At 48.7% G+C, this 21,387-nt stretch overlaps 2 protein-coding genes across 20 annotated transcripts in view; both read right to left on the bottom strand.

The window, feature by feature from the left end:
* Positions 1-5,838, bottom strand: part of NUP210L (nucleoporin 210 like) — an 86,819-nt gene extending 80,981 nt beyond the window's left edge. For 6 of the 8 annotated variants that reach the window (XR_009347372.1, XM_059145694.1, XM_059145696.1 and 3 more), the window contains exons 1-2: positions 5,329-5,838; positions 4,234-4,370 (exon numbers count right to left, since the gene is read on the bottom strand). Coding sequence is in view for 6 of the 8 variants with exons in the window: in XM_059145694.1 (XP_059001677.1) it covers positions 4,234-4,370; positions 5,329-5,528 (337 nt within the window). In the remaining 2 variants the exon portion in view is untranslated. The remainder of the gene's footprint in view (positions 1-4,233; positions 4,371-5,328) is intronic. The other 2 variants (XM_059145695.1, XM_059145699.1) reach the window with 2 other exon arrangements.
* Positions 5,839-6,221: 383 nt separating this feature from the next.
* TPM3 (tropomyosin 3) overlaps positions 6,222-21,387 on the bottom strand; it is a 30,182-nt gene continuing 15,016 nt past the window's right edge. For 3 of the 12 annotated variants that reach the window (XM_059145745.1, XM_059145750.1, XM_059145757.1), the window contains 4 exons: positions 20,767-20,842; positions 19,384-19,446; positions 19,136-19,205; positions 6,222-7,482 (listed from right to left, as the gene is read on the bottom strand). In XM_059145745.1, coding sequence (XP_059001728.1) covers positions 7,400-7,482; positions 19,136-19,205; positions 19,384-19,446; positions 20,767-20,842 — 292 coding nt within the window. In that variant the 3' untranslated portion in view covers positions 6,222-7,399. Of the gene's footprint in view, positions 7,483-16,310; positions 16,504-17,240; positions 17,324-19,135; positions 19,206-19,383; positions 19,447-20,135; positions 20,212-20,766; positions 20,843-21,387 lie in introns of those variants that run through there. The other 9 variants (XM_059145748.1, XM_059145753.1, XM_059145746.1 and 6 more) reach the window with 6 other exon arrangements.

The raw sequence follows: 21,387 nt of genomic DNA, 5'->3' as shown, positions 1-21,387 counted from the left end.
AGTAGAACATTAAAGAGAACTGGGGCCGGGGTGGGGACCTGGGTGGTTCAGCCTGCTAAGCGTCTGCCATTCGTCAGGTCCTGGGATTGAGCCCCACATCCGAGCTCCCCGCTAAGCAGGGAGTCTGCTTCTCCCTCAAACTGCTTGTTCTCTCTCCCTCTCTCTCATAAATAAATAAAACCCTTTAAAAGAAAAAAGAAAGAAAACTGGGTGCAGAGTATACAGGAACTCTTTGTACTATCTTTGTATCGCTTCTGTAAATTTAAAATTATTTTAAAAGAAAAAAATTTTTAATGTACTTGATTAATCTTTTACTTAATATTTCATTGAACAGAATATGAAGTTAAAAGAAATGAAGACTGGGGCGCCTGGGTGGCTCAGTGGGTTAAGCACCTGCCTTCAGCTCAGGTCATGATCCCAGGGTCCTCAGATAGAGTCCCACATGGGGCTCCCTGCTCAGCAGGGAGCTTCTTTCTCCCTTTGCCTCCTGCTCACCCTGCTTGTGCTCTCTCTCTCTCACTGTCAAATAAATAAAATAAAATAAAATAAAAAGAAAGAAAGAAATGAAGACCAAAATATGGGACCTATCATCAAGAACCAAGAGAAGCTGAAATCCTTTGTGATTTGCTGGTAAAACACATTATTAAGGATGTGTTCCAAGGGTGACAAAGGAAGGAAGGAAGGGTGACCTTAGACAGAACACGAGATAATTAGGCCTGGATAATCTAACAGTACTTAAATGGGAAATTAAATACTTTTCTTCTGTGGAGAAACATGCCAGGCAACTGTTGGACGGAAGTAGCTGTAACCTTACATAAAAAATATGAAAAGCCTTGTGCACGCCATGACTACCCATCCAACTACTTCAGCAGCAATAAGCTTTTCAACACACGGCCATTGACTATAAGGGAAAAAAAATTACCTCGGATGAACTACAGGTAAATTTAGAGTGACTAACAGAAATATTATACCTTCAACTTACCTTTTGTTCTTTTTCAATTTTTAAGCAGGTTTCTGTTGTTGTTGTTAGTTTTTAACAAGGAGAGGTAAGGGGAAGGGCAGAAGGAGAGAGAGAAAATCTTAAGCAGGCTCCACGCCCACAGTGCAGAGCCTGACATGGGGCTCGATCTCACAATCCCGAGATCATGACCTGACCTGAGCCAAAATCAAGAGTCAGGCACTTAAACAACTGAGCAACCCAGGTGCCCAACTTATCTTTTAAAAGATAAAAATGAATAACTTCATGAAATAATACAATGGAAAAGAAATAAATAATATAACGAATATTCTTATCTACCCATCCATATTACTTCAGGTCCACACAGGAGCAAGGCAATAAAGGGGAAAAAATGAATGAAACCGACAGGACGAGAGTTGATCCAGGACGATGAAGACGGAAGAACAGGAAAATAAGAGAATGAATGAAACCAGAATTGCAAGAGTCAAGGGGATGCAGAGCCGGGAGCAGAAATGGCAAAGATTTCCTGCCTTCCCTGATTCTCGTATTTATCCTAGCTTCCAAATCATCTCCTCTTGTTTATACAATTATAACCCCCAGTAGCAACTAAGCACCCTGTAAGAATTTACGGGACATCAAGCACATGCCGAGCACAGCACACTAAGCACTGCTCACCCTGTATCCCTCTCATCCCACACCAGAATCTTTCAGTTTTCCAAACCTTTTCCTCATCCTTCATGTGAGCTACAATCATGCCTTCATCTCTGAACTCCACCATTTGTCCTTTGCCCAAGGCTAAAAATCCAGACTTCCAACTAGAAAAGGGACACATTCATATATTCAGATTACCTCTGAAGGATACAGAGAAGTGGCTACCTCTTGCAGAAATGAGGTTAGAGGCTTACTTTCCACTCTATACCCTTTATATTCTTTGAAGGCTTTACCAAATGAAGTAGCACCTAGTCAAAGCAAAACAAAGATCACAACAAATCTAGCACTCCCGCCAAATAAAACAAGCCCACTTCAGTAGGTCCCCTCTACCCAACATCTCCATCACAGCCACTAAAATGCTTCACTAGTGTTGACAAAAACATCATAAAATTCTAAGCACCTAGACACCAATGGAGTGCTTAAATCTATCTTTACAGACATCTTACAGTTAGTAAGCCTTTCATTAAATATTTGTCAGATGAATGAACATTCGCTCTTAGGCATATGTGTCCCTTCCACGATGTCCTCTCTTTTCCACTCAGGTGGGAAGAGACCTGCTAGGACACTGAAACTGGATTTTACTCCTGAGTCTAGCAAAACTGGGAAAGTGGATTTAAAAGATATTTAACTCTGGAGTATTTATAAGTCAGATGAAATTAAGCTGAGGCCAGATTTGACATTTTTTCTAGCAACTGTGTAAACGTATCTTTTGATATCAGAAGGAATTCCTGTAGTTAAAAGTAATTACATTAAAAAATCACTTATGTGGGGGTGCCTGGGTGTCTCAGGGTGTTAAAGCCTCTGCCTTCGGCTCAGGTCATGATCCCAGGATCTTGGGATCGAGCCCCGCATCGGGCTCTCTGCTCAGCAGGGAGCCTGCTTCCCTTCCTCTCTCTCTGCCTGCCTCTCTGCCTACTTGTGATATCTCTCTGTCAAATATATAAATAAAATCTTTAAAAAAAAAAAAAAAAAGGACCAGCATCAAAACTTGTAGAATAGGTATCAGCTGTAAGAAGAAAATCGTGGCCTATCAATAGTGGCACACTCTTTAATCCCCTGGGAATCAAATGGTTAAGGAGATGGGGTGGGAAGGGTAGTAACTGAGGTGTGCCAGGTACTTTTCCATAACTACCAAAAAAAAAAAACCACACAATAGTTCCATATAATTGCAAAGCTAAACTTAAGAGCCCAGTAGGATAGCTTTTAGGTTTTTAAAGTTTTATTTAAACTTTTATTTACTTAAGTAATCTCTACACTTATTGTGGGGCTCAAACTCACAACCCTGAAATCAACAGTTGGGGTGACTGGATGGCCTATTCTGTGGAGAACACGACTCTTGACCTCAGGGTAGTGAGTGTGAGCCTCACTCTGGGTATAGAGATTACTGAAAAATAAAATCTTAAAAAAAAAAAAAAAAAAGTTGCACACTCTTCCAACTGAGCCAGCTAGGTGTCACAGCTTTTACGTGTTTTCATTTTTAAGTAATCCTTTTAAGAAATACTACATCCGGGGACGCCTGGGTGGCTCAGTGGGTTAAGCCGCTGCTTTCAGCTCAGGTCATGATCTCAGGGTCCTGGGATCGAGTCCTGCATCGGGCTCTCTGCTCAGCAGGGAGACAGCTTCCTCCTCTCTCTCTGCCTGCTTGTGATCTCTGTCTGTCCAATAAATAAATAAAATCTTAAAAGAAAAGAAAAGAAATACTACATCCGTAACAGCCTTGCTGGCATAGAGGAAGATATTGTGGGGATAAACACAGACACTGATGATTCCTAGTGAAAAAAAGGTTTCATCTGAGAAAGAAACACTAAGGTAGTTTGAGAAATACTTTAACAAGTTTATTTTATTTGTATTTCCCTTTTTATTAGGCATGAGAGTGAAACATAAAAATAACCATCTAATTAAGTCTTAGTTCTTCTATAGGCATAAAGCAGAAATTCTAAGTAAAGCAAAGCATAGTTTACTTGGCTGTTTTTCTTAGTAGTACATTAAAAAAAAACCGCTTTATACTAGATGGCATCATCAATCGTATAAAATATGGTATACCAAACAACTTGAAGTTCTCTTTAATAACATAATAGAGTTGTATCATTTATCAAAATATTTTTAAACAATACAGGTATTTCTGGCCTATCAATGTAGCAATGAGGTGCCAGAAACTGGGATAGAAAAAGCCTTGCTTTGATTTTGGATACAAATAGCATTTCTCCAGCTGCTCTAACCTAAAAAAGGCTGGTGCCACGCTTCCCGGACTTCAGTAACACATGAGAATCACTGGAGCGCTTTGTTCCCTGGGACCACTTCTGAGATTCTAGTTCAGCAGAACTGAGATAGGGTCTGAGAATTTACATTTCTTTTCTGCACCTCACAGTTGTATCTTATTTATTTATTTATTTATATTTGTTTTTACAAAATAGGATGTCACATTTAGGGTTATTGTGCAGACTGCTTTCTTTTCTACTGCTTACCATTTGAAGCCAACACCGTTTGTATTAACCATGTATAAAAGATACCAGACTATTCTACTCTAGATGAACGACTTCACAATGTGTTTTCTCTCAACATACCTATCTCTCGAGCAAGAATAATACTGCTGAGGCGTATCGGTTGGGTAGATTCAGCAATAAGCACAGCTTTTTGGGAACATAAGGTGCCATTTTCATATAAAGGCTCGACAGTTACTGCATCATGATGGGAGGAATGCCTGCCAAAATAAAATACTTAAGAGTCTGAACTAAGAATGTAGGTTAAAATTAACTTTCAGAGGAACACAGATTCTTCGTTTTTCCATATTACACACTACCTGGTATATCCAAATGACACTCTTTAAAGTAGAAAACATGCTTAAGAGAGAGAGATCTCAGTGCGACTCATGCAAACCTTTCCCCAGTGACCGCTTGTGCAATGTGACACACGCATTCCATTCGTCCCTCGATATTTAAAACAGGTTTGTACCAGGGCGCCTGGGTGGCTCAATCCGTTTAGCTTCTGCCTTTGATTCGGGTCATGATTCCAGGTCCTGGGATCAAATCCCATATTGGGCTCCCTGCTCAGTGGGGGGTCTGCTGCTTCCTTTCCCTCCTGCTCTTGCTCTTTCAAATAAATAAAATATTTTTTTTAAAGCCCCGACGCGGGTCTCGATCCCAGGACCCTGGGATCATGACCTGAGCCGAAGGCAGAGGCTTAACCCACGGAGCCCCTCAGGCGCCCACAAATAAAATCTTTTAAAACAATTAAAACGTGGACGTTTTGGCGTCGGATGGGGAGACCGTGCGTCACGCGCAGCACGACCCGCCGCGGCGCCCCCAGGCCGGCCTCCTCCCGCCGAAGCGCGTCCGCCCGCCCCGCCGCGACGCCGCCTCGCCTCGCTCCTGGCGAAAGGCGGCTGCACGAGGCCCAGCCCGTCCGCCCGTCCGCCCGTCCGCCCGTCCGTCCGCCCGTCCGCCCGCGAGGGCCGCGCTCCCACCCACGCTCCGCCCCCGGGGCAGCGCCTCCGGCCGTGCGGGGACCCCCTCGCGCCCCGGCGGGCGCCGCCGCAGAGCCCCGGCAAGCCAACGGCCAAGCGCGCCGCGGCGGCGCCCCGACGAGGCGGCCCGTGGGCTCCGAACCTGGCCGCGACCGTCGCAGGGCCGAGGGCCGCGCCGCCCGGGAGCCGCCCTCACCAGGTGTAGCAGCCGCGCTGCGCCTCCAGCAGGAAAGGCACGCGGCCCGGCTCCCGGCCAAAGGGGAGCAACACTTGCGGCACGTTGAGCTTGCTGGCCCGGGCCCCCAGCAGGCACGGAAGCAGCAGCAGCACGCGGGCCGCGGGCCCCCCGCCACACGGCCGGCCGCACCCGGGACGCGGGGCCCCGAAGGCCGTCATGGCGACCGCCCCGTCTCCAGTTCCCGCTCCGCTGCGGCCGCGGCCAATCGCTGGGCGCGACGTCACGGGGGCGGGGCCTCCGCCGGGCGGGAACGGCGGGAGCGAGCGCGGGGCCGCGCGCGGAGACCTGGCGCGGGGCGAGCGCGGGCTCGGACTCGCGGGCGGCGGGGAGCCCAGACGGGCGCTCGCTCCCTCAGCTCTGCGGCTCCCGCTGCCCGCCCCGCGCTCGGCTCCCTGCCGGCCATCGTGCCGCCGCGACGTCCGAGCGGCGTGTCCCCGGCGCCGGCGTGCAGCGGGACTCGGGCGAGGAGGCCGCCCCGCATCCCCCGCTCCCTCCCGCAGCCGGCGGAGGCCCCGCTCGGGGCTCGGGGCAGGCCGGGGCAGGGCACGGCCCGTCGTCGGAGCCGGTCACTTCCGGAGCCCGAGTCCGAGGCTCCCGGGCGTGGGCCCCACGCGGAAGGGGCGCGCGGCTCGGCCTGAAGGCGCTCGTGAGGGCAGCGCCGCTGCGCGTGGCCCGGAGCCCGGGGCCGCGCATCGGTCCCCCACGACGGAGAAGCCGCAGGAGGAGCACCAGGCGCCCGGCCTGGCTCGGCTTCCACAGCACTCCCCGCCACCGCGGCCCGCGACCCGCACCCACAGACCTGATCTTTCAGACTCCGCAGCCCCTGGGGAGAAAGTACAACTGATGAGGCCTAGAGGGACTGGTTCTTTATTTCAAAAAGACACTGGTCAATTTTCAGTATCAAAACAGTCGCACTGCGGGTTTCCGCTCTCCCATCGCGGCGCGGCCCACAGGCCTCCCAGAAACCTCACCCGACAGGGAACTGGGGAGGGAAAGAGACTTGAAAAGGCCGGCACACGGTCGGCCCCCAGCAGGCGCGGCGGCCGGTGTGCCCCAACCCTACAGAAGCACAGTTTCAAATAATATAAAAATTTAAAAACAGTTTTGTACATAAGCTATTCAAGATTTCTCCAGCACTGACGGATACAAAGCACGCGATGGCACTTCTAGAGACAGCAGCTTTGGACCCCGCGAAGGGTGATGAGATGAGTTGGTCTCCTGTGGCTGAATCAGGGACAAGCCGGTCATTTTCTTTTTTTCCTTCAAGGAGGCAGGAGAGCAAGTAAGCGGTCACCTCAACATAAGGGGAGCCTGATCCATTCTGTGGGCAGTTAGGGCCAAGACAGGCCCGGGATTTGGTCTCAGAGAGAGGTCTCACCATCTTAATTTGTTTGGTCACTTCTGATGGGAAAAAAAAAAAAAATTAATAAAGTTGCTCAAAGATACCTTAAAGCGAAACCCCAAGCCACACTTTTTTGGCCACGCCTCCTGGAATCATCTTTCTAATTTGGCTGGTACATTGGACAAAGCAATGAAGCTTCCCAGAGTGGGGCTCGCTCCGGGCTCCGGCTCTCAGCCAGGCAGGCCCGCTCTGTGGAGGGCAGTATGCACTGGTCTGAAAAGTGACTTGCCACGTGTGAGGAAGGGAGGAGACCGCTGCTCCAGAACCGTGGGTAATCTGGAATGTTTGACATGGTCGCCACATCAACAACAGCAACAAAGGAATTACAAAATGTGTGCATCACAACATGCTTTTAAAGACACTTTGCATTGTGCTCACATTCCCTCCAACATTGTTCCCAAAGGTGCTCGGCCTCAAGCCCAGCTGGAATCTCTAGGGAGAGGCAGAGACAGTTTGGCGAAAAAGACAGGGGTTGGGGTGGGAGAGGCGGCAAGAGGAGAAAGCAGCCTTCCAGTTAAAGATCAGCCCTCAGTTGCAAGGCCGGCTTCGGGCAGGCCGGCTTCGGGCAGGCCGGCCTCAGGCGGGGTCGGGGCAGAGGGAGGAGCAGCGGCGGGCGGGATAGGTGCTCTACATCTCATTCAGGTCCAGCAGAGTCTGGTCCAGCATCCTCTGTGTGCACAGGTGCTCCTCTTTGGTGCATTTCAGCTTATCTAATGGGGGTAAGGGAGAGATGTTACCCGAACTAGCAGTGAACATCCCGGTCTTCCCACCGAGAATCACTCCTGCTGCGGGCGGCCGCGGACTAACACAGCAGCTGCCCGCTCAGCCACCGGTGCAGCTAAGGCACCGCTCGCTTCTGCGGGCCTGATGTGGCGAGCTGCGGTTACAGACGTTGCTATTCCTCTGGGGGGGAAGAGGCGGGAGACCTTATCAGTCATTTCCTCATTCACACACTCAACCAAGGCTTTCAGTTTTCAGTCACTGGAGGAGGCAGCCTTAAGCATCAGCCATCCCTTCTTTCTGGGCTCTGCCCACAGGACAGTGCCTCCTTGACATGGCTCACTGGGCGTGAGCACTAAGAACAAGGATGGGCATGTTTCTACCGGTTAAAACAAGCTCAGTACAAGAGGAACCTCATGCACTACAGGCTTCCTCCAACAAGGGAAGGTACAATTGGTGGGATAAATGAAAGACCCCATACCAGCCTGTCACAGAATCACTAAAGGCCAAAGAGCCAATACTACTACTGAACATACAAGCAAAACTTTAACTGCAAAACTAGCCTGTGACAGTTACTTACAATTAAACATAAAACCAGGAAAAACGAGCAAGAAGGAAAAAGGAAGAAAACCTGTGGCGTGAACAGCAAGGAGACTCTAATCTGCTCAGCAAGCGAACCACTCAGACCGCTCTAGGGGCGCAAATCCCTCACCCCATCCCCTCCTCTCCTTTCCCTTTTTCCCACCCAGTCAGAAGGTCCCAATCTCTGGGCCTGCAGATGCAGCAGTCACGACATCTTGCCCAATTGGTTCTTTTATTGTCAGAAAACATCCACGCAGGGGGAACACCGCCTACAGCCAATGTTCGGGTTCAAAGGCAGCAAGTCAGGGTGGAAACCGGAACGCTCTCTCTGGTTCCTCACTATGATCTCTCAAGCCCCTCCCTTTATCACCCATTATCTCTTGAAAAGGAACGGAAATGCAGCACCAACTGTTCTCCCTGGGCAGCACAGTTAGGAAGCCAACGATACTCTCACTGCCCCAATTAAAAAGTAATTTGTGGGGCACCTGGGAGGCTCAGTGGGTTAAGCATCTGCTTTCTGCTCAGGTCACGATCTCAAGGTCCTGGGATGGAATCCTGCATTGGGCTCTGTGCTGAGCAAGGAGTCTGCTTCTCCCTCTCTCAAATAAATGAATAAAATCTTAATTTTCGTTGTTGCTGTTCTGTTTCGTTTAGGGCAAAATGACTTTAAAAAGAACAATCAGCTTTCTGCTGGGTTCCAGGTCAGTGATGCCAGCGGTAGGCTCGGCTTATCGGACACCAGGGAGCCCTGCTCATCGGTCCCCCAGACCATGCAGCATGAGCTGCAGCTTGCTAAAGAGCAGGTGGGTTCGGGACGCCTGGGTGGCTCAGTTGGTTAAGCAGCTGCCTTCGGCTCAGGTCATGATCCCAGCGTCCTGGGATCGAGTCCCACATCGGGCTCCTTGCTCCGCAGGGAGCCTGCTTCTCCCTCTGCCTCTGCCTGCCATTCTGTCTGCCTGTGCTCGCTCTCTCTCTCTCTCTCTCTCTCTGACAAATAAATAAATGGAATCTTTAAAAAAAAAAAAAAAAAAAAAAAAAAGAGCAGGTGGGTTCATTCAATTTGGCTGTAGAGATGCTCTGCAGCAGCACGAGGAGGAGGAAGCAAGAGCCGGAGAGGACACAGAGGAGAAAGAGAAAAAGGAGAGGTTAGCAGAGCACCGCAGGAAACCCTGAGATTCCAGACTAGCTGATGCACGTGACATGCACCCGAAAGGCAGAGCTGATGCCGGTGGCATTTAGAGAGGGCAGGAAGAGTCAGTCAGGTGGTGCAAAGACCAACAAAGGAACAAAAAACATCCCAACGGGCCAGCTGGAAGGACAACGTTTTGAGAAAGAAGAAAGTATCTCCTTTGCAAAGGTATTTATTCCCCGGGTTGAGAAACACACAAGTGACACGGCGAAGCAAGGCACACAGCTGGCTTGTAATCAGGGTTGACAGGAGCTGAAGAGGGCGGCTGGAACATCTTCTGTAAACGCATTCACTACAGGGCGCCTGGGGGGCTCAGCTGGTTAGCTTAGTTCATGATCCCAGGGTCCTGGGACAGAGGCTCGCTTCAGATCCCCTGCTAGGCAGGGAGCCTGCTCCTCCCTGTGCGGCTCCCTCTGCTTATGCATGTGTGCACACTCTCTGACAAATAAATAAAAATCTTTAAAAAAAAAAGATTCAACGGGGACTGTCCCATCAAAGCCCACCTCCCCTTTTCAAAAAGAACCCAATCCTGTTAAGGCGGCCGGCATGCCCAGCCCCAAGGAAGGCCAATCAAGATTGCCTGCCGTTTCTCCAGCCTCCCTTGCAGTCAGAGGGGATTATGGAATCCGGCTCTGGCCAGTGAGATACAGGGAGCAGTCTGCTGGAAGGCTTCTGGGAAAACCAGCTTGCTTTCTTGCCTTGAACATGGATGTGAGGGTGAAAGTTACCGATTTCAACCTCAAGAGAGGGCCAAGAGAATCACAGAAACCCAGCTACACCAGGCCACAGTTGCTCTAACCTGGACTTGTTATTACAGGAGACAAGTCAGTCCCATATTTATTTAAGCAACAGTTAAGCTGCTGCCCATAACCAAATGCAGTCCTGGTTAAGAGTAGTTAAGTACTGGGGCCCGTGGGTGGCTTAGTCGTTAAGTGTCTGCCTTCAGCTCATGATCCCAGGGTCCTGGAATCAAGCCCCACATCAGGCTCCCTGATCAGCAAGAGACCTCCTTCTACCTCTCCCACTCCCCCTGCTTGTGTTCCCTCTCTCGCTGTGTCTCCGTGAAATAAATAAAAATCTTAACAACAACAACAACAACAGCAGGGGCGCCTGGGTGGCTCGGTGGGCTGAGGCCTCTGCCTTCAGCTCAGGTCACACGGATCAGGCCCCACATGGAGCCCCTCTTCAGGCTCTCTCCTCGGAGAGGAGCCTGCTTCCGCCTCTCTCTCTGCCTGTCTACTTGTGATCTCTATCAAACAAAATCTTTTTAAAAAATAATAAAAATTAAATAATTAAATAATTAAAAGTACTCAAACCACTGACTTTATCTCAATTTTCCACTTGAAGCACACCTTTAAGAGGGGATACAGAGAGAAACCAAAGCCATCCGACCACAGCGTTAACAGGAACTTGGGGACAGACCTTCCTGGTCTCCAACTCTCAAGTTCACAAACAAGCTTCTTCCTACATTTTGTAGTCTGTTTCAAAATGGCCTCAGGACTTCAATGTAAAGATCTATTCTTCCGTCTTTTTTTTTTTTTTTTTTTTAAAGATTTTATTTATTTATTTGACAGAGAGAAATCACAAGTAGATGGAGAAGCAGGCAGAGAGAGAGAGAGGGAAGCAGGCTCCCCGCTGAGCAGAGAGCCCGATGCGGTACTCGATCCCAGGACCCTGAGATCATGACCTGAGCCGAAGGCAGCGGCTTAACCCACTGAGCCACCCAGGCGCCCCCTATTCTTCCGTCTTAAAGATCAAGTGTATCTGCAGATAGACTGTGCCCATAGTCCAAGTGCATTGCTCAGGCGCCTTGCCCTCTGGGCAGAGGTTTTCTCTTGCTCTACCCGGAAGATGATGACCAATAACGGTCCCAAGAATACTTGCCACTTCACGTACACTATCCAAACAGAAAACATATGTATACAAAATGATCCTGGGAGGAAATAACTAAAAATAATAGTTATATTAAAGGGTTGAATTAGATCGAACTTTAAGAACTGCACTTCCTGGGGTGCCTGGGTGGCTCAGTGAGTTAAAGCCTCTGCCTTCAGCTCAGGTCATGATCCCAAGGGTCCTGGGATGGAGACCTACATCGGGCTCTCTGCTCAGCAGGGAATCTGCTTCCCTTCCTCTCTCTCTGCCTGCCTCTCCACCTACTTGTGATCTCTCTGTCAAATAAATAAAATCTTCAAAAAAAAAAAACTGCACTTCCCATTAAACCAGTGGTTCTCAATACACGTGCTATTATTGCCTGTTCTCTCCCCTTGGAATGTGTGGGGCAGGTTTTAATGGTCACAGTAACTAGAAGACCCTACACGTATTTATTGGTTAGGGGACAGCAATAAGTAGGACTGTTCCGTACATCCCAGAATCATCTTGGTTTGAATGACCACAGTCCACCACTGAGAAACACTACACTAGTCTCCAAGCCCCACGAGGCCTGGGATCGGAACTGTCTTATTCACTGCGGCATCCCTGACAGACGGGAGGGCTCAAATCTGTGAACGCTCACTTCTTAGGCTTTTGGAAACATTCTACACAGATTCTAAACACCGCCGGACTCTGCTGTAGCATCTATCCACCAGTTCCTGCAGCCCACTCCTGTCCTGGGAAAGAAAGGTCGTATCAGAATCTAGTCCCTCAAAACAGCCTCGTCAGTGAGGGGTTTGTTCCATTTAGGGAAGGAATAAGGAGAGAAATGGAAGCATTTTCCTGCCTGATTAAATCCTAGAACCCACAAGTCCCTAAGAACGGCAGAAGGTCAATAGATAAATGTGGTTATCTGTTCACCCTGAATTAGTACGTAGGAGTTCTAATCCTGCTATCTCTGGTAACAAAAAATTCAGGATCAGATACCAGCTCATTTAGTCAAAGTTCTTGGTTCCTTGATAATAGCAAAATAAAACAAACAAACAAAAAAATGCAAGCCAGAGAATCCATTTGGTCTGATGTTCCTTTTAGACTAGGGAATGATGCCGTGGATGCTGGACAGCCTTAGGCTTCACTGGTCTGAATCAGGTTGATTCCAGTCTCTAACAGGACAAGGGAGTGAGAAGGCGAAAGAGTAAAGGGAACTCTGTGTGTTTTAAAGCCTCACAATCCAAGAGATGAAAAGGAACAAATTTTGCCTTTTTTTTTTTTTTCAACTTTCCCCTAATATTAAAGCGGGGGGATATGAAACCAGTACCGTGAGAAAGTACTAGATTGGGCGGGCCTAAGACAAGGCTGCCCAACACTACAAAGCAGTTCCGCCAACCAGGTAACTTGGGACCCAATCACATGTTATGTCTCATCCCAACAAAGGTAACAAGGAGGGGTAGAAAAGACCCTAACACATCAAACTGTGATTCAGTCTCAGAAATTAAGAGGGAAAAGAGATCAAAATGCTTTGCTCCGAGATTACCAATGCCGCTTCTTGACCCCATCCCCATCCCTAGTTCAGGCTCGAGTCACATACAGTGGCTTCTGCAGTAAGCAGAAGAATGAACTTGGCACCACGCAGCACTTCAAATTTCACTCTGCTATTCTGGCCTGTTGGTTTCCACCCTTGCTCACACCAGCCATGCCCCTGGGGGGAAGACAGTGGCCACCAGGAGCAGAGCGCCTCGCTTTTGTCCTAATTGACCTCCATCCTCACATACTTCTTTCTTTCCCAAGAAGCCTTTCTCTGTGCCAGTCGACTCTTTCTGCCCAAACACAAAACATCTACCACTGTACTATCCAACACAGCAAGCAGTCACTGACCACATGTGGCTATTAAATTCAGTAGTAAAACTAGCAGAACCTTAGCTCCTCGGTCACATAAACCATGCTTTGAGTGCTCTGCAGGCCCTGTACGTGACTGCTGGTCACTGTTTGGGCAAGACTGTCAGAAGCTCTTGCTAGGCGGCACAGCTCCCAGGCTCTATGTCTGGCCCCGGTTTTCCTTCCACTTAGTTCACCCTTCTGCTCCTTGAAATATGGCTTCTGTCCTTGATCTCAATGCTCAGAACACACCCCTGAATTAATGAAGTGCTCATGGCAATGTCCCGTCTTGAGCTATCTTTCTTCTCAACCTGTCCAAGTTGAGAACCTCCGGAAGTCATCCGTCCACGGCTAAATTAGCAAAGCTGCTGCTTCTCTATCCATCCCTCCGACCAGCTCCGCCTGAATTCCTCCTCTGCGCATGTCTTCCTGTTTGCTTCATTCCTTTTACATCTGCAACTGTCTTTCGGGTTCTAGATGTACTTTTGTGGTCCAAACGGCCTGCCACTCATACAGCGTTCTGAATCCTGCATCAGCCAGCCTATCCCCTCAACGCCCAGAATTTTGTTCTCACCTGGATACCTGCCATTATTTCAGACTCGTCTCTTCTACCCTCTCCTGCCTCTTCAAACCAGGACTACATGATCTCCCTAACCCTTCAATGCTACCATTTTCCTAGGATCCAAACCAGTCACTCCTGACCTTCCTCATACGGCGCACACTCCATCGTGTGCGCTTTCAGTGCTGTCTCTCTACAGATGATGATCTCGGGGAAAACTGCAACAATCTAAGCCAGTTTCTCTCAAAGCAAACTTGCTGCTGGTGCTGCGTAAGGAGATTTCTGACAACATACGCTTGTGAACTTAAAAAAAAACTTACTTGCTGTATTGTTTTCATGTGCTTTAGGAAAAATCACTAGCAGGCATCTAACCTTTTACTTTAAATAGAGTTATGTATCTTAAGACAAATTTGAAAATAAAGAGTAAGTGTGAAGAAAACAATAATGTAGGAAGCACATGAAAATAGCAAAAGCCACCAAGTAGGACACAAATGACTCAAATTTGTGAACTGTCTTCTATCTAAATGCATCACTTTGATAATCTGCTCCCCTGTCATCTAGTAACTTAGCCACCAAATCAATTCTTCATTGCGACTCATACCAGAACATATCCTTGTTCAAAATCTCCAGGGGCATCCCCATCCCCTATAAACCCCAACACGGATTTCAGCGCACACTGGCCCTCCTGACTAAATCGACCTTTACAGCCGTTATATCCTTCCCGTCGCTACCGATGCTTCTAGTCTCTTGCTTTTTAACCAAAATGCTTAATATCCACAACCCTCCAACCAAAATCTGTTTGTCAGAAATCCAATCCTTTAGAACCCAATAAAAATGAAGAGGCAAGTTTTAATATGTTTATTAAGTACCTATTATGTGCCACCTCCTTTGAGTCCTTATCATCCCCACTGAAAACAGCCTCTTCCCCTGCTGAATTTCCACAAGCTTATTATTTGTGGCGCTGATCACAGACCATCTTTAGCTTTATATATATGCTCTCCTACTAGACTCTGGGTAACCTAAAAATAGGGATGGTGTCTCCCTCTTTGATTATTTCTGTCCCCAGCCTGATAACTTTATGGCTTCTAAAGAGAACAGGGACGCCTGGGTGGCTCAGTTGGTTAAGCAGCTGCCTTCGGCTCAGGTCATGATCCCAGCGTCCTGGGATCGAGTCCCACATCGGGCTCCTTGCTCGGCAGGGAGCCTGCTTCTCCCTCTGCCTCTGCCTGCCATTCTGTCTGCCTGTGCTCGCTCTCTTTCCCTCTCTCTGACAAATAAATAAAATCTTTTTTTTTTTTTTTTTTTTTTTTTAAAGATTTTATTTATTTATTTGACAGAGAGAAATTACAAGTACACTGAGAGGCAGGCAGAGAGAGAGAGAGGGAAGCAGGCTCCCTGCTGAGCAGAGAGCCCGATGCGGGACTCGATCCCAGGACCCTGAGATCATGACCTGAGCCGAAGGCAGCGGCTTAACCCACTGAGCCACCCAGGCGCCCTAAATAAAATCTTTAAAAAAAAAAAAATAAAAATAAAGAGAACAGTTCAAGTGTCAGCTGAACCAATCAGTCTGTACCTTCATCTCAAAGGCTGTGTAGCAGGAGGAAATGGTGTGAACAGGAAGAAACCTGAATTCAATAAGACCTCAAGTTTTAGATTAGGGAAAACCTTTCTTTGATGGCTCTGTTCAAACGAAAAGCAAGTTGGAAATACATAATTTGCTGAGAAACTGAAGTACTCGGTGTGCTGAACACCATGTAGGTGATTAGACGTGTACAAGGACAGCTGCACTCCTGGGCCCGGAACCGTCCCCGCTGTGGAAGCTGGATTAGGAGCTTGTCAAGTGTTGCTAGGTAATCCCACAATATGAAGCAGGAACAGTTTCACTAGCAGAAATGCATCATTTTTAGGGGCGCCTGGGTGGCTCAGTGGGTTAAAGCCTCTGCCTTCGGCTCAGGTCATGATCCCAGGGTCCTGGGATCAAGCCCCACATCCGGCTCCCTGCCCAGCAGGAGCCTGCTCCTCCCTCTCACTCAGTCCCTGCTAGTGTTCCCTCTCTTGCTGTGTCTCTGTCAAATAAATAAAATCTTTTTTAAAAAAAAAAAAAAGGAAACTTATCATTTGTATATATGTAATAAACTATCAAGCACCTTGTGCACATTATCTGAAGCACGCGTGACTGGTTGTTCTAGTTTTCCCAGTAATGATCATTTATCATCTCTCAACGGGCAAATGGCAGTGAACCCCCAGCACGTGACAAGAGTTTGGGCAAGAAAACAAAAATGTGCTGAAAACACCGTTTTTCTGTGACTTGGGATGGTCTAATTCGTTAAGTTTGCTGCTAGTACAACAAGTACTCTCAAGAGGCACCATCTGAACCACTGGAAGAAGGGCCAAGAACATGTGCTCGGGAGGCATGTGGATGCTACCAGAAGAGAAGAGACCAAGGAGGAGGGGAGGCTTCCAGGTGGCCAGACTCAGGAGCCCCCAAGTACAGGACTTGGACTCCCGAAGCCGGCACGGAGGACCCCTACCCTACAGGACCGCTGCTAAGCCCGCTGCTCCGACAGACTCCAATCAGTTGAGCTTAAATGTCAAGAAAAAATAGACACACACAAAAGTGGCTTTGATTATGTAAGTCAGGAAGGGCCTACAACAGCTGTTCTCCACATCCCACCCCAAGGCTCCCTTTTAGGGACAGCAGCAGCTTTGTCAATAACACAAGTGCGGGGAGCGTGAGGCTTCCGGCAGCTTAACATTTTAATTTAGGGGGATGGGGAGGAGCGGAAGAATACATAAGTTGCTTTGTGCCCCCCACTACATCCTAATGCTTTGGGGACCAGCAGGCTGACCCAAATGGAATCCAGAGCAAGAGTGGGGCGTTGGGCTCCTGGAGGAAAGGGGGCAGATCCAGAACAGAGCAGAAACGGTGAGGCTTATCTGTGTGAGAAAGTAAGGAGACTCTAGGTGAGAAGGACTGGCAGCAATCTCCACAGCAACTGGGGAGGAAAGGGAAGAGAAGGCAGCAGGACGAGAAAGACAGCCAGACACTCCAGCCGGAGTCATCGGCTTCTTCTCAGGGTTAGTGGGAATGACAGAAAGGGGCGGGTAAGCGTCAGCGATCAAGGGTCCACAGCAAACGGATGGAATCCCCAACAACTCTTTCTGGTGCTTTTTACCGCCTGGCTTGCTCTGGGACTCAGCTCAATTCTTTGGTGAATTTGGTTGTTTCCAATCATGGCTGTTTCCTCTGAACTTTACTATCAGGACACAAATTAAATACACCCAGGAGGTGTGAATTCTGTTATGCAATGTTAGGGCCCAAGTCACTGTTCTCTGGGCCCTATGTCCTTAGTTATATGATGACATGAATCTACCTTCAGCAGTGTCCCTCGGAGAAGACCGAATTGGAAAAACAAATAGAAACACCATGATGTTATAAAGAAGGGTCTATCAACAAAAATTTAAAAACAAACAAACACATGTACATCAGGGTACCACTGCAGATCCAGTATGAAAGGCCACCCAGCTTTTGCCAGTAAGTAATCAGCACCAGTATTTTAAAAACAGCTTGAAGTTTCTAATAACCAGAGAATAAAACCAAAGCACACTATGCACAGCCTGTAACCCCAACCACCCACAAGCCAAGGTCCCAGCCCCGCTCTACTGTCAGATAGTTACATAGAGGTCATGTCATTGAGGGCGTGGTCCAGCTCCTCGCTAATGGCCTTGTACTTCAATTTCTGGGCATAGAGCTCATCTGGATACGCACAGGAACACCGGAAGGGACGAGGGGACAGAGTGAAAGGGATCAGAAGCAGATGACAAGAGGGAATCATTAAAAATAAGGAAGAGTGTGACTGTGGGTCTAATACCCCAGGTCAGGAAAACATCTGTCCTGATGGCCACAACAGGCCATTTTCAGATCCACTGTCCCCCCAGGACCACTGGACTTGTCAATACCTCTGGTCAATTACAGTCAGGATTGAGAATCTGGGCACACCCATGACTAGAAATTCCTATTACCAAAATACTATTCCCACCCAGTTAACCCAGTTCCTAGCAGGGGTGACACAATAAAAGTAGAAAAAGGAGAAAGCACTCATTAGTACTCTGACACTTCTCTACCAAGCAAGACCAGTACATTTGGTCCCTTTGTTCTACAGGCTGCCTGCCCAAACCCCCCTGAAGAAAGACTATCCTGCTACCCAGAGCATACCAAAGAACCGTATCTCAGAGTTCTCCAAGTCTATTTTTGCTCATATAGAGCAGACCAGTTGCCAAAATAGGGGGACAAAAAGTATTTAGAAAGCCCCTCCCTGGGGTGGGGGGGAGTGCCTAGATGGCTGTTTGCTGAGCCTCTGCCTTCGGCTCAGGTCAGGATCCCAGGGTCTGGGAATCAAGTTCTGCATCAGGTTCCCTGCTCAGCAGAGAGTCTGCTTCTCCCCCGACCCCGCAAATAAATTCTTTAAAAAATAAAAAAAGAAAAGAGGGGCGCCTGGGGGGCTCAGTGGGTTGAGCCTCTGTCTTCAGCTCGGGTCATGATCTCAGGGTCCTGGGATCAAGCCCCGCATCAGGCTCTCTGCTCAGCAGGGAGCCTGCTTCCCTCTCTCTCTCTCTGCCTACTTCTGATCTCTGTCAAATAAATAAATAAAATCTTAAAAAAAAAGAAAGAAACATATTTTTAAAAAAAGGAAAAAAAGAAAAGAAAGGGGTGCCTGGGTGGCTCAGCGTTAAGCATCTGCCTTAGGCTCAGGCCATGATCCCAGGGTCCTGGGATCAAGCCCTGCATCAGGCTCCCTGCTTCTCCCTCTCCTACTCCCCCTGCTTGTGTTCTCTCTCTCCCCCTGTGTCTCTGTCAAATAAAATTAAAAAAAAAAAAAAAAAAGGTGAAAAAAAAAAGAAAAATTTTAAAAAAGAAAGCCCCTGGGACGCCTGGGTGGCTCAGTTGGTTGGACGACCGCCTTCGGCTCAGGTCGTGATCCTGGAGTCCCAGGATCGAGTCCCGCATCGGGCTCCCGGCTCCACGGGGAGTCTGCTTCTCCCTCTGACCTTCTCCTCACTCATGCTCTCTCTCACAGTCTCTCTCAAGTAAATAAATAAAATCTTAAAAAAAAAAGAAAAGAAAAAGAAAGCCCCTGGCATTCCTCAGCTCTGAGACATGGATATTTCACAGCTGCCTCTCTGAGATCCCCCAGAGCTTCAGTGATGAACAGGACTGCCCAACGTCGCCGTGGGGTACCACACACCTCACTGCCTCCCGAAAGCGCGGCTACCACTTCAGCCCAGAGACCAAGACTACTATGCTGGAGGTAAATGCCGTCACTACCAGCCTCTTCCAAGGAAAGGACACAAGTTCCAGAATACTAGGTAAAGTCTTAGCAAAGGAAAAGGCTGTATATGTAAAAATCCAATTCTAGATTTTGACCTTTTTCACCTCGCTGGGACACAGGACAGGGCAAGGGGCATGTGGCAGGTCACTACCAACTCCCTCTGGTGGACAAGGAAGGAGGTCACCATTCCCGGGCAAGGGCTTCCTCTGTCTCTCTCACTCCTCTCCCAGGCTCCATACCTTCCAAATCATCAATTGTCTTCTCCAGCTTCGCGACCGATCTCTCAGCAAACTCAGCACGGGTCTCTGCCTGGGGGAAATGGGACACCAGACAGAATCAGAGATGAAAAAGACGATAAAAAGGATTCTCTCTCTCCTCCACTTTCTAGGCACAGAACTTTCAGAACCAAAGCCAAGCCTGTCTGAGTCTTAAAGAGTGCGTCATACGCCTCTGTTTTGATTCCTTTCCTAGAACTCCCTCAGCTCACCTCCTTAAGTTTATCCGTGAGAATCTTTATCTCTTCCTCGTATTTGTCCTCCTTTTGCGAGTACTGTAAGAGAAGTAGAATAAAAGTTTCAGAGTGGAAATTCCTCACACAGACCCTACCCCCTGCCACCACATTCACTCATACAGTGAACAGCCTCTTGGAGTTAATGTGCTGAATGGCCCATGAGAAAAAGAGCAAGGCCCATTTCTAGACAAAAGATCCATAAAATCCACAAACCAATTTCCTTAGAGTCTTGATACCCTCTGATTAGAATCCTCCAGACCTTTATTTTTAAAATGGACCTCCGGTTTTATCTTATTCAGATTAACCCAAAGAGGTTTTTCCTTCCTCCTGTTTAGTAACAAGTAGGTGTAATGACAGCCCAAGGCCACATGGCGGAAACAGCCCCACATGCTGGTAAAAGCCAGTCATCTGTCTGGACTGCCTCTAGCTCTCAGATCCACTGTTTGATGTCCCTATCAGTCTGCTAGAAAACCGCCTGGGCCCTGTGATTACTGCTACTTCCCACGGCGGCATCAGCCTCAGGCGGACATGACCCCAAGCACCTGAGGCCACGAAGTGATTTTTCACTCAAGGAATCTGTGTGCACAGGAATTAGCATTAAACCCAGAATCTGGATGACAAGGACGCATCTCACTACGTTGTGTAAGGAATGGGTTTCTCCAGTCTTTCATCAGGGGCAGGGCTGGGCCCAGGCCCCAAAGCCTGTCACCATCACAACCAGCCCCTACCTTCTCCGCCTGAGCCTCAAGAGACTTGAGGTTGTTGGTGACATTCTTCAGCTCCTCCTCCAGCTCAGAACACTTACTGTGAATGTTTTAAATACCGCAGGAGAGGAAAGGGGAAGAAGGAGAGAATAAAAAAAAAGGGAGAGAGAGACACACAGACATGAATTGAACCTATATGGAGAAAGAGCTGGAAGGCATACTGGGGCAGAGAGAAGTTCCCGGGTCACCTGAGCAAGTGTCACCCCTCCTCCCTCTACCACAGAGAGCGTCAGAAGCCAGGCCCTCCTGGGCTAGGACTCAGAAGTCTGGATACTAAGCGAACATGTGAAACCCCTCACAGGAACAAGCGCTAACCGCTGGCTGGGGCGGAGGTGGGATCAGACGTCCGACCCAGACAGGCCTCGGGCCACCCACGGAAGGGAGCGGCCCTGCAGAGAGGGGGTGAAGCCACTCGGGAAGAGACGGAAGAGGCTGAGTAAGTGGGAGAGAGTGGAGCATTCCATGAAGAGATGAGAAAGCGCTCAACAAACCAACCAGTGGAGGGGAGGCAGCTGTCGGACGGACAGAAGGACGAAACAGAACGGAAGCACACCACACACCCGGAACCTGGTTGCGGGTCTAATGGCTATAGTACCTTTTCTTCAGCAGCACTCAGACACTTGAGGTTCTGGTCCATCAGTCTGATCTGCTCATCCATCTCCCGGCAACGGCTGTTAGTGACAGTCACGGGGTCGCACAAGCCAGGTTGTGGGGAGGGAGAAAGGTCAAAACGGACACAGCAAGGAAACAAGCAGCAAAACGGGGGGGGGGGTCCAAAAAAATGGGAAGAAAACACCACCATGGTCATGCTATGCCATGTCTGGGAGAGGGGTACAAAGGAAGCACAAATACATGCGCACGTCAGCACTGCCTTTGTTACGCAAGGCCCAGAAGGTGCCAACAGGGGAGCACTTCCTGTCTGCCCTTGCCCTTAAGTTCCCCAGGCTGGCAACGTGGTAAAAAAGAGATCAAGAGATCGCAAGTCAGCAGAGCCTCTCCAGGTGGGAGGACCCTTTAAGGGCCTGCAAGTTAACCCTTCACCGTATATTAATTAGTCTTTATTTGCCCATCTGCAAACTGTCCCTACAAGAAATAAAGGAAGCCTCATTTGTCACCTGTCACTAGTCCAGAGCGTTCAAAAAGCGCACAGCCATTCATTCTCAGGGCCTAAAAAAAGCCCACTCTCTAGGCCCTGTTTAACAAGGTTGAAGGAATG

Source organism: Mustela lutreola, chromosome 14 (assembly GCF_030435805.1).
Source record: "Mustela lutreola isolate mMusLut2 chromosome 14, mMusLut2.pri, whole genome shotgun sequence".
NCBI lineage: Eukaryota > Metazoa > Chordata > Mammalia > Carnivora > Mustelidae > Mustela > Mustela lutreola.
Note: the sequence above shows the minus strand (reverse complement) of the source record. Positions and strands in the feature narration are given on the sequence as shown.